Source organism: Drosophila miranda, chromosome 3, assembly GCF_003369915.1.
Source record: "Drosophila miranda strain MSH22 chromosome 3, D.miranda_PacBio2.1, whole genome shotgun sequence".
Classification (NCBI taxonomy): Eukaryota; Metazoa; Arthropoda; class Insecta; order Diptera; family Drosophilidae; genus Drosophila; species Drosophila miranda.
Window position 1 is genome coordinate 1,148,734 of NC_046676.1, and position 13,027 is coordinate 1,161,760.

A 13,027-nucleotide genomic window follows, 5' to 3' on the forward strand; every position below is an offset into this window, starting at 1 on the left:
GGGTACGGTTGACCAGAGTAGCTTTCCTCAGAATAGGTGGTTTGGAAAAACTGGGCAAAAAGATCGGCAATTGCCTGATCATTATTTGCCGACGTATTACAAAATGATAGCGAGGATGGGTGTGCGGACGTTCTACGCTTACTGTTTACGAAGCAGTAAAACTGTTTAGGGTCCTGAGAAAAACGTATCCTGCATCGAGATAGGTAGTTTATAATGCATTGAGCATTAAGAACTGAAAAGTTTGACCGAGCTAATACATAGCGAGAGTGAGAAGTAGGAGAACCCACTTCTTGAAATTTTTTATAAAGTCTTGATTTTAAGTTTTTTAGACTGGATAACTCTTTGGTAAACCAAGGGGGTTTTCCAGATCTAGTCGGACAAGAAAGCGGGACACAAGAATCGAAAAATGTGCCAAGAGCATTGTAAAAAATGTTTGTGCCTTTTATGATATCAGTGCACAAGTACAAAGCGGACCAATCAAAATCCCTAATGAGGTTATTAAGCTTCGCAAACTCGGCTTTACGAAAGCAGCGGACACGTTCGGGCAGCCTACTCGACCGATCCAATACAGTTGGTCCTATATCTAGCGACACCTCGAAAGTAGGGTGGTAGGCGTCTTCAGGTATAGTGAGCGGAAGGGCTCGGGTTAACAACACTATGGACGGATCCGATACAAAGCACAGATCAAGCAATCGACCCAAGGAATTTTTCACATGGTTGACTTGAGACAGGGATAGGTCAAGCAAGCCGTCAACAAAGTCATGTCGTGACATGGGCACTTGGATACTAGACTCGTTTACCAAAGACCAAACAGTTCCTGGCAAGTTGAAGTCACCAAGAACTATCATACGATCTTTATCAGATAGCGAGGAAGAAACAGCGGTTAAAGCGGACAAGTGCTGCTCATAAATTGAAATATCCGAAGAAGGTGGGATATACGAGCAAGTAATGAATATAGCGAAAGCGGGAAGAATCAGTTTTACACACAGGAATTCCAGTTCCTGTTGAACTTGGACTGTGAAGTGTTCCGACGTGAAGAAAGAGTCCACTGCAATTAGAACCCCCCCTGCACGTCGAAACGATCGTTCCTTAGTAAAAGTTGTGTACCGACCTGCCAAAACGTCGGAACTAAGAATGTCCGGCTTTAACCAGGTTTCAGTAAACACAATAACGTGGGAAGCAAATGCAACACTATCCCGGAAAAGAATGCTGAGCTTACTACGCAAGCCTCTTACATTCTGATAAGTTACTAAAAGAGAAGTTAGTTTTTTGAAAAGGTGGAAGCAAGACGGGAAGTTGAGGAAGAGGAAGTTGAGGTTCAGGGTGGCACACTGGAAAGATTTGTAAGGGATATTGGGGGGCCTATTCTTCTTCTTAGCCTTAAACTCCTTCACCACCAAATGCTCCGGCCAAAATTTGGCGGAGCAAATGGTGTCAAATTGAGTTGGGGAGATGCTTATCTTAAACGAGGCTATCTCCCTGGCATAAGAGAAGTTGAATTTTTCCACCTTTAAACCCACGGCTTTTATTCTGCTTTGAATAAAAGCAATTACATCATTAGATGTGAGGTCAGGGGCCAGCCGTGAAACAAAAACTTGTCGTTTTGGTGGGACTCCCACCAGTGGTTTAGTCACCACAGGCCTAGTACCTGTGGTGGCAATATCCGGAGGTCCGGAACGCCTATTTACTGGTGGGATCGGGATGGACGGGACAACTAGCGAACTTGCGGACACCACGGACACGGACGCTGCAGACGTACTTGGCTGCACATTCTCCGAGGCGATGAATACGGCTACCGAATCTGCATCGCCAGCAGCTGTCGTTGCCCTTGGAGTGGCAAACGAGATCAACTGCTGCACACTTGGAGTGGTCGGAGTCAGTTTTTCGGCGGCGCACGGCTGAGTGACGGTTGGCACTTGCAGATCCCGCGGAGTGACCTTTTTACGCCTCGGAGACTCATTCAGCAGTTGCAGACTGCCAAATTGAGACTCCATGGCTAGGAGCCGATCGTATTGCTTTTTAAAGCCAAAGGTCAGCTCCTTAAAGCCCTTCCGCGTCTGCCTCATGAAAGCCACCATGTCTTTCTCCACCGCACGGCATGCCTCGCAACTGTAGTGCAAACCATTACGTTTTGAAATGGCATCACTCACGAGGCCAGAAAATCCTGCGCATTTTGCGTGCACTACGCTGTCGGAGAGCCAGCAGGGGATAATCGGCTGATCGTGGGTGATCTGCTTATTGCATGATTTTTTGGCACATACATCAGAAAACTCCATAATAAGATATTTGAACAAAATTAGAATCAAATAATATTTCCAAACAAATGGCTATCAAACCAGTGTGCCAGACAAACGCTAATAGGAGGAGAGGAGAACAGTTGCAGCAGCAGCTAATGAGAGAGAGAGAGCTACTGAACAGAAAGTTACGAGAGCGAGAGAGAAAGAACAGTTATTTAAGTTTAGGTGATAGGGAGAGAGTGATAACACAACAAAAGCTACCAGACGAGAGCGGACTGCAATGCAATGTTATGCGTACTCACTCACTGCAACAACACAAACACGACAAGCCGACGCCGAAAAATATAAAGTTAAATAATGTTTTAACACAAATCAAAAGGCATGCACTCGCGGAATAGAATAGGTTTCCAGATTGTTGGCTGGTTAGGAAGTTAATTAAAATTTATTTAGGAAAACACCGGCTGTTTATTCAAAACAAAAGGAAAAAATGCGGAGCGCAAAACAAAAACGCGTCTGATCACTACGAAAGAGAAAACAGTATTTTTGTGATGTGTTGACGATTCGATTTTTAAATAGTTAACACGCTGTTTTCACCGGGTTCTGACGGAATTCCCGGCTGTGTACTCAATAATGCCTCCAAAAGAAAGGTAGCAAATCTGATGCAAAGAACAATAAAGGTCTTTCTAAGTAATTCGTTATTCCTAAAATGTTAGAGAAGGTTTTAACTTCGCACCTGCAACATGTCTGCAAGTCACTTACATCTCCAACTCAGCATGGATTTATAAGGAGGCGATCAACCACCACGAACATTTTAGAGTTTACATCTTCCATCATTAAAGGCTTTCAAGATAACTTACAGGCGGATGTTACTTACATTGACTTTAGTAAAGCATCCGACTCTGTAAACCATTCCCTTTTAGCGCATAAACTTGACCTTTTAGGGTTTCCGCCCAACCTCCTGAGATGGATTTCTAGCTATCTTTGTTCCAGGTCTCAAAGAGTCCTCTTCAAAAACTCCCTCTCTTTACCAGTAAAGGTTTCTTCGGGAGTACCACAGGGCAGCCATCTAATCTAGGCCCCTTACTCTTCACACTCTTTATTAATGACTTGCCTTCAGTATTAACATACTCTCGAGTACTTATGTATGCGGATGATGTTAAACTCTGTGTCCAGTACAAGGACATTTCATTTCATTCTCGCTTGCAATCCGATCTCAATAACTTTCAGTCATGGTGTTGTGCAAACTTGTTACACCTTAATGCCTCGAAATGCAAAGTTATGACATTTCATCGTTCTAGCCCTTTGTTGGCTCCCTATACCCTATTTGGTGGTTCTCTTGAGAGAATTACCCTGGTGGATGATCTGGGTGTTATGTTGGACCCCAAGTTAAAGTTTTCCGAACACATTTCTACCATGGTAAATAAGGCCATGGGCGTGCTTGGGTTTATAAAGAGGTGGTCAAAGGAATTTGACGACCCCTATATAACAAAGACTCTCTATACCTCGCTTGTTCGTCCGATCTTAGAATACGGCTCCTGTGTATGGTGCCCTCAGTACAAAGTACACCAGGACCGTATAGCAGCAGTACAGAAAAACTTTTTACTCTTTGCTCTGCGGGGCCTTAACTGGGATGCGGGTGTAAGACTCCCATCTTACTCTAGTAGACTACTATTAGTAAACCTCCCATCCTTAGTTAACCGTAGAAAAATGCTTGGTGTGATATTTATGCACAACTTGATCAGGGGTGACATAGACAGCCCTGATCTGTTGAGCCGCATAAACTTCACGATTCCTATTAGACTGACTAGACATTTTATACCGTTGTTCCCTCCACTTTGTAGATCGAATTATTCCTTGCATGAACCGTTTAGGGTCTTATGCTCGGATTATAATTCCCTCTACCATATTATATCCACCACTAATTCTTTTCCTCTTATTAAATTACTAATCCTTACACACCTTTCTAGTAATTAGTAATTGTAGTTGTATTTGTATTTTGATTGCATGCTTAGTTTCTTAGTAAGTTTAGTGCTAATTTTCCTCGAATGTTAGTCTAACAGCTATTTTTCCTGCATGCTCGCGTTCGGCTTGGCTACGCGCCGCGCGTTATGCGGCAGCGCCCCTCGGTCGGTTGGGCGGGAGGAGGGCTGCGTTTTGCCTGGGATCCGCGCGTAACAGCCTTCCGCTGGTTTCACACGGGTCACTTGACGGTGCAGTAACTGCATCGCCTCTTGAAGGATGCAGTCATTGCATGTCAACGTCCAATTACGGGACCCGCCATTAAAACGTCGTTCAGGGAATATCCAGATGAGGTTGAAGCGGATCCATCAAAAACTACGCGAGGCTTGGTCGTAGAACTATCTTCCTTCATGACGCAATGGTGAGGCAAAAAATATCGGCAGTTGATGATTGACTGGGCAGGAACCTGAGACATATGGCCTAAGTCAAGGTACTCCTTTGAAAATGCTGCATACTGAGATTTAACATAAGGGCGACGATCTAACCTTCTCTCAAGGGTCAGGAATCTACGAAGCGCTTGATTGTAGGATTCTCCAAGAAGATCTAAATTATATTTTGCTGGCAGCCGAACACAATAATCGCCATCATAATCGACGGAAATGCTGCACAAAGTGTGCTTCACAATCTAGCTCTTCTTTGGTAGACTTTACTATTGGTTCGATGCAATTTTCTCCCTCCCAAAACCTCCGAAGAAGCACCTCAAGACGATCCTCTGAACTATTATCCTCAGCAGCTACGGCCAGAGCGCGAGAGACCATCAAAGAGGAACCTTTTAAACGGGAACAACCTCAAGACACGACCCATCCCAAGCGCGTTTTCTGAATTGAAGGCAATACTGGCAGTAGCTTGACCTGACCAACACACAAGAGTTCGAAAAACGGACTTGCGCCAATTAACAGATCGACGCGCAGCGGCTTATGAAACTCTGGATCTGCTAGTGGTATGTTCGTTGGAATGTTCCAGTTTTGAGTGTCAATTCCAAAGCTTGGCTGTCGATCGGTTATGCTAGAAGCTACAATAGCAGTGATGAGAGTTGAGTAATCCGATGAGCGAGAGTGCAGGCTAACGTTGACCGAAAATCCATCCGTGACGGTGCTAGAGTTAGAGCTAGAGCCTATTCCCGAGACTGCAGTCGATGATTTCATTTTTCGAAGCTGATGCTGTCTCGCGTAACGAGAAGTTATTAGTTGCAACTGGGAGCCGGAATCCAGCAACGCTCGGCAGTGAACTAAAACTCCGGCTTCTTTATGGCGATTTGTAGGGGACAGCGCTTTAAACTTCTGACAGTGCTGGACCTCGTGAGCACCATCGTTGCACAGCGCGCAGCGTGCTACGGTTTGGTTCGTTGTAACCAATGTGGACCTAGAATTATTTTGCTTTCTACTTCTGCCCACCTGACTGCTCAACGCATAGCTTGCCATAGAAAAGTCCATCGTCTCCAATGATCTGCATCGCTGCTCCAAGAACGAGGCCATAGATTCCCACGACGGAATTAAGTTTGCGAATGCGGGGTCGTTGAATCGTTCCTCCCACTTCTCTTGGCTCGCTGGATCCAGTTTTCGGAGAAGCTCCTGCACGACGATGCATCATGCGATCCCTGGAACCCTGGAGCGCGCGCATATGTGAATTGAACTTGTCTGAAAGCTCCCGAAGCATGACCACTCAACCAGGTTCCACAGCCTGGAGCGCCAAGATCTCATTGATGTGTGCCTGAAAGTCCAATCGCCGATTATTGACTGTTTTCCAACAAATCTAATGCCACAGCATAATTGCCATCTGAGATTTCCAGCGACCGAACAGTCTCCAATGCCGAATCCCGCAGACAGGAACGCAAATGCTGGAGCTTTTCTATGTTTGTTAAGTCAAAATGGCTGTCGATGATGGTGGCAAAAATTGAATAGAAGTCCGTCCAGTTCGCATACCCGCCGCTAAACGTCGGCAATTGTATAGGAGGCAGGGATGGTACTTGTCTACGGTGAGGTGGAAATTGCCGGCAAACTCAACCGGTGTGTTTCCTCCAGCCAAGGTAGAATGAAACGGCATGCGGCCGCTACTCTTAGCCATATCCCTCATAATCGCCGCCTTCAGCGAGCTGGCAAGTGACTCAAAAATGTCACACAAACCACTGTGAATTTCGCTTCGATCCAATTCCTCAAGCTCGCCGTGAAACATCTCAAATTTGCCGATCACTTTCTCGACTTGCTCTTGCTTAACCACAAGCATGTAGTAGTCACAGTCCGACGACTCATTCTGCCAAGCGGTAGCTAACCTTTTCATTTTCTCGCATAATTCCGTTGACTCAAGATTCAAAAAAGACACGCTGTTTTGCTCACTGGTCATTGGAATTTCGTTAGCAGCATTAATTTCCATGGTAGCGGCAGCGTTAGCAGAAAGACCAACGTCTCTAGCGGGAAGATGATCGCAAAGAGTAACACGAGCAATAGACGACAATAACCGAGCACTGCAAGCGAACAGCTATGTACTAACCGTATATACAAAGGCGGCCGGTGTAAGAAACGTTTCTTGCGGGAAGATGACCGAAAAGAGAAGCGCAAGCCAACAGCTACGTGCACTACAGAATATGCAAGGGAGGCCGGTGTATATATGTATGGATAACTTATGTGGTCGATGACACTGGTTGAGATGGCAATTAGTTTAGATCTTTGAATGCTATATTAGTTTGTGATTGCACTGATGGATTATTTATTGCAAAATCACGTCGGGGTCACCAAATGTTAAGCTATTAAGCGTTTTTAATAACTATTGCAATTTTTGAAGTTAATGAAAGTCGAGAGGTTCTATATAATTCACAATTTATTTGCATAGGTAAACCAACTTATCGCGTATGTACAATATGGGGATGATTGGGCGAACGATTGGTGCGAGGATGTTAATCTAATAGCTGCGACGATTAGCTCAAGACTGACCATGCAAGGGCTGACGGGCCAAATTGCCGGGCCCTATGCAGCAAGCTTAGACGCGATCGAGAGAGTAGGATAGCCCGAGATCGTTAGAGCTGCTCGGGGCCACTGTTAAGCCGAGCCGAGAGATTGTGATATAAAGAGACGAAAGAATTCCGCTGCATATGCATATGCGGTAGCAAATGATCTTTACAGTGGTGGCATTGGAAATGACAACAACAAAATGCATTTCCTTTGGGCCTCACCACTGGCAATAATTTACAATATTTAAGCTGCTTAACCCGACAATAAGTTTTGCGTTTATTTATAAAACTGTAATTTTCAAAGGTCTCAGGGTCTAAAAATGTTCTCTTAAAATTTCAAATAAATAGTTAACATTAAAGTTGTCATACATTACAAAATTCTCTCGGAATGTGGAAAACTTGATCAAATCAAAGAAGCCTGTTTTGATACAGCTGCTTGAGAAAGCATCATGTGCGTACGTTAAATTGTTAGAGTTAATTTAAATTTGTTTGGGATCGGTTCCGAAGGGTCATTGTTTCCGACTTGGACCAATACTATTTTTCAAAAAAAGTTTAACTTGACAACTCGAAAAGAAAAATATTTGCGCGACGTTTATTTTTTTATAGTGCGTTTTCATAAAAATTATTTGGGCAGGCTCCGGTTACTCTTGCGAAAACAAACAAAAACAGCTGACCTGGTTCAAAAATATACAGCGTGATAAAAGAAGAACAAAATATTTATAAAGAAGACAGAAGCTAAATTACCCTGGTAATGGTGTAAGATTTATGTTAATCAACAATTATGCATCAATAAGTCATCTATTTTATTTCGTTTGAAACTGAAATTCGTTTTGATTCATTTGTGATAATGTGAAAACGCCTAATTTTGAAAGAAATGAGGGGGAACGTTGTGAATTGCTGCGGAGACCGCAACTCTACATTTATACCCGATACTTAGTCAGTATGGCTCCCCTCCGGCAGACGCCGCTACTATTAAACTACACCACAAAAAGTACGTGCGAGAGAGACAGAAAATCAGTCTGAGCGTGTCGTCGGACGCTGCGTAGACACTGCAAATTGATTTGGCTATACAAATGATCCAGATTCAGCAATCTGGTAAATATGGTCTCTATGATTGTGCGTTTTTAGTTTTCTCGAATCTTCAATATTATGGATGCCACAGACTTTCGCTCTTTGTGGGGGCGGAAGTGGGCGAGGCGAAGTTTTGAAATATACTTGTAACAGTAACATATCACAGAAGTCCGGATATAAAATGTCGTTGCTCTAGTTCTTATAGTCTTTGAGCACTAGGCGCTTATAGGGACGGACAGACAGACTGAGCTCAGTCGACTCGGCTATTGATGCTGATCAAGAATATATATACTTAATGGGAAACACGTCATTATGGACACTACACACATCCACTTGCCCCACAAATCTAATACACTTCTTGAGTATCGGGTATAAAAATGCTGCACATAGTTTTCTATGCTCTGATAGAAAACTTTCCGAATAGTTAAATATATAAATATATATAAATATAATATAAATAAATGAAATATATACATATACATAAATGTATAAATAGTTAAATCTATATCTTATACATATACATTGTCTGTAATTTAATAATTTTCGCTTCATCTAGATACAACTTTTTTTAGGATTCGTCAAGGATATCTATACAAATCTACCCAACCATGTAACATCTATTTTTGAAACGTCAAACGATATCTGGTTAGGCGACTTAACGGAACTAAACTTGGAAAGTCTGTTACCCGAAGCCTATTCTGTTAAAACTATACATGTCGAAAAACAGCTTGATTCGAATTCCCAACAGCCTACTGTAAGTATAGCGTTCATTCGTAAGTCAAAGCCCATTTGCATCTTATTATGATATAACACAGTTTTTTTCTATGGATGTCGACCCTACAGTACAGAAAAGTCTATCTAACAAGAGACCACATAAAGTATCCTGTCTATCGAAAAAGAATGTAGCCAAGGAGTTTTGTTTGTTTTTTTTTATACCCGGCACTCAAAGAGTATAGGAGTGTATTCGATCTTTGGTGATCGTGATCATTTTTTGTTCCGACCCCATTAAGTACAAAAATATTCTGTCTGTTAGTTCTAGTTATAGTCATGTCGAAAACGTTAATTTTAATTAAATTTTTTAATTAATTCCATACTTAATTTTCCACGGATTAAAATTGGTATGATGTAAAATGTATCTTTTATTGTTATCTTCAATTTAACACTATTAAAGTCGAATCATCATAACAATTTAAAACTCCGAAAGTATTTAATTTTCTAGTTTTTTACCTAGAGCTAGAATATCAGTTCTAATAGAGATTTGACTAGAAATTATTTCAAATTGAAATATAGGGATTAAAGCATTTTAAATCTTAAATTATGCTGACACAGATAAACCAACAAATCAATCATTTTTAAAACTGTTACATTTTCTATGAGTGAAATGGGGGAAAATGGGTGAAATTAAATGCTTTGGGGATGTAGATAAAATAGAGAGATACTAAAACTAATGTGAAAATTTCGTTATTTGTATAACTTCCTTATTATTATTATTATTATAATTCTTTTTTCAGTATACCCTACTGCCTCGAGGAATATTATCCCTAAAAGTTTTACAAGAGCTTCCAATTATTGTAGTATTGATGTACCAAATATATAAGAATGCAGTCCATCAAGAGGTTTCCGAATTTATACCTTTAATATTGACCACCATTAATTTACAGCCAACAGTCATACAACGGTAAGTACATTGCTATCAATTGTCGTTTTCTAATTAAAAGCTAAGAGCCTGCCGCTGAGTCTGGTCCATTAGCTTTCTATAATAGGTCGCTTAAGTCGTTTTCCATCTCGACTTCCTGAAGAGAGTGGACAGTTTCAATATTCTGTAGAACTTCCATATGTGAAACCACCATTATTAAAAGAAAACTCTCGACAGATGAAGACTTCGACATGTATACAAAATTCAAGCTAAAGACGTTTGAGTTATGGCAGCTCAACGTATATTTATCTCAGAAAAATATAACTTTTAGTAGTTACACTACGTTGTTAGGCGATATAGAGCTGGGTAATTGTATCTGGGAAGAGGCTCCCAGTTAAGGAAAGTCCGAAGATCCAATTCTCGATTTTGTTGAAATATATCAGGGTTGGAGGAAGCAGTGGCTTGACAGCTTCAACTGTCGTTCCATCTTGCCAGACGCGGTCATAGAGAAACACGTATCAGCATTTCTTCTTTCGAACTGTTGTCGCAGCAGTCTTAAATGTACACCGGTCGAGGGGGTCTTGCTCGCTAAAACTTTCCCCCAGTTTCAGTTTTCTTGTTTCGAGATGTATCTAGTTCTTTTCTCCTCAAAATATCTATTTAAAGGGGGAAGATGTAGATGTACATATATGTAGATGAAGCACGGCCGGGGAGTTATTCGTTTTAAGTGAATCCGGACTTACTGGATCCACAATTTTGAATTTTTTTTAACTGACTTCAAACTCGTAATTATTGACCCCGAAAGCCCCGAGTGACGAGCTTCAAGCAAATCCGATAAATTTTTCAAATGAGTTTCCACCATGTTTCGACCATATATGTAGGTTTTTTGAGGTTAGAAAAAAAACCTGACGTGATGGAGCAAATCTGACCTTGGGTTCCTTCTCAGGGCCTCAAAATACATAGGGATAGGATACTCTGGTCAGCCGCGCACGACTCTTTTTTTTTGTTTGGCTGTATTATTCTTGATAAAAGTTATTTTTTGGTTTGTTTGACAAAATAACCCAATCGTAACGTAACGCTAGTAACGTAGATGCCTACGCGGATTTAATAAAAAAATAAACTGTATATTAAATTACTTTGAAAATTTACACTCAGTCCCCACTCAATTCGCAAAGTTTTGAAACTTTTAACCCCAAGCTCCCAAACCACATTTGTATGCCTCATATCTTTTGGCTGAATATAAGGCTACTTAATTCAAATGCAAATAGAAGTAAAACTTTATAAAAATTTGAAATTTTCCTCTTTTTTTTTAAACATTTTGTCGTAAAAGCGCTACGTAAATGCACATCTACTTTTACTACACATGTCATTGAATTAATTACATATGTATGTACATAAAATTTAAATCAAATGAATACATTTTTGTTTATAGAAATTCGACTCAAAAGGAAACTTTTGTCGACTTCATGGGTGCACAAATCAAAACATTGTCATTTTTGGCATACATTGTACGAATATTTCAGGTAATTTAAAGATTCGAATGTGTAATTTAACGTGATAATTATAATTAATTATTTTAACTTTTAGGAAGTGGTTATAGCTAATTCGCTATCTGTAACAAATGGGATGCTCAACCTGATGGCCAATTGTCCCAAAGAAGCAGCACATCTTAGAAAAGAACTATTGATTGCCGCCCGCCATATATTTGCAACAGATCTACGTCAGAGTAAGTTTTGAAGTTAAATGTAACCTTGCACTCCACGATTACTGGATGTATAAACACTCAGGAGTTTTATCCAGTGCAAAGAACGGCCAACACCCAGCTCTGCCATGCGTTGAACTCTACTGAGTCTGTTAAGACAATTACTTTTGTCTAGGGTTGGCCAGCATACCACTCCATAGAGCATGATTGGTCATATGATGGCGGTGTATAGCCACCGAATATACGGGGTTATTCCCCATTTCAGTCCGATTGCTTTCCTGCATGTTTAAAGGGCCACTGTGGCCTTCTTTACTCTTTCCTCTATGCTCAGTTTCCAATCGAGCTTTCTGTCTAGGATTAGGTCAAGATACTTTTGGGGTTTCAGTACCGGAACTTAGTACTTCCTAGTGAAAAGGACAAGTTCCGTTTTAGACGGATTAACTCCTAACCAGCATTTGTCTGCTCATCTCGAAATTTTCGTGAGAGTACTTGTCATGCACTTACACAACGTCTGCGGAAATTTTCCTGAGAAGGCTATAGCAACATCGTCTGCACACGGCAGCCACCGCTATATCCCGCAGCAGTGCGTTCACTGCCACGTTCCATAGGAGGGGTGAGAGGACTCCGCCCTGCGGTGTGCCTCTGCTGACAAACCTGGTGCATTGTAGCATCTGATCGATCAGGCTCACCGTCCTGGAGTCAATCCCCAGATTCGTCAGTGCGCCCGTGATGGCGGTCGGAAGGATATTATTAAAGGCGCCTTTTCTATGTCGAGGAAGGCTACCAGGATCCTTCGATGATCGATGTGATCGAGTGTAGGGCCGTTTCGGCGGATCTTCCGATAGGCATGCTGGGAGTCCGAGATCAGACTGGGCGGAATACACGCCGTGAGATGCAGCCTCAGGAGCCGTTCCATCGCCTTCAGAAGAAAAGACGATAGACTAATGGGTCTGAAATCTTTTGGGGCAGTGTGCGAGGGCTTACCTGCCTTGGGTATGAATACGACTTTGGTCTGAAGCCAGGTGTTAGGGATGCATGCGTGGGAGAAGATTCCTTCGTAAATTATTTTGAGTAAGTTAATGGCTTTATGTCCCGCGTGAATCAGTTGGGCAGGGTAAATGCCGTCTGGCTCCGCGGACTTGTAAGGTTTAAAGCTTCTGATCGCCCAGGAAATGTTATCCCGGCTTAGCAGGCTCAGGAAGGCATTTGAGACGATAGATAGATCGCAGCCAGGGAAGTGAGTATTTAGGAGGAGATTTAGCGATTCATCGCTGGACGTAGTCCACGACTGGTGGGCGTTCTTCAAGTAGTCCAGGGTGGGTGTTGTCTTCGAGAGAACTCTGCTCAAGCGCGAAGCTTCTGAGCTGTTCTCGATTTCGCTGCAGAACTTACGCCAGGAAGCGCGTTTGGCTTTCCTA

General features: G+C 42.0%; 1 protein-coding gene across 3 annotated transcripts in view; it reads left to right on the forward strand.

Moving 5' to 3' along the window:
• Positions 1–13,027, forward strand: part of LOC117188125 (transcription-associated protein 1) — a 156,151-nt gene that overhangs the window by 44,860 nt on the left and 98,264 nt on the right. For 2 of the 3 annotated variants that reach the window (XM_033391475.1, XM_033391474.1), the window contains exons 3-6: positions 8,828–9,025; positions 9,783–9,949; positions 11,340–11,430; positions 11,495–11,633. In XM_033391475.1, coding sequence (XP_033247366.1) covers positions 8,828–9,025; positions 9,783–9,949; positions 11,340–11,430; positions 11,495–11,633 — 595 coding nt within the window. Of the gene's footprint in view, positions 1–8,827; positions 9,026–9,782; positions 9,950–11,339; positions 11,431–11,494; positions 11,634–13,027 lie in introns of those variants that run through there. The other variant, XM_033391476.1, reaches the window with a different exon arrangement.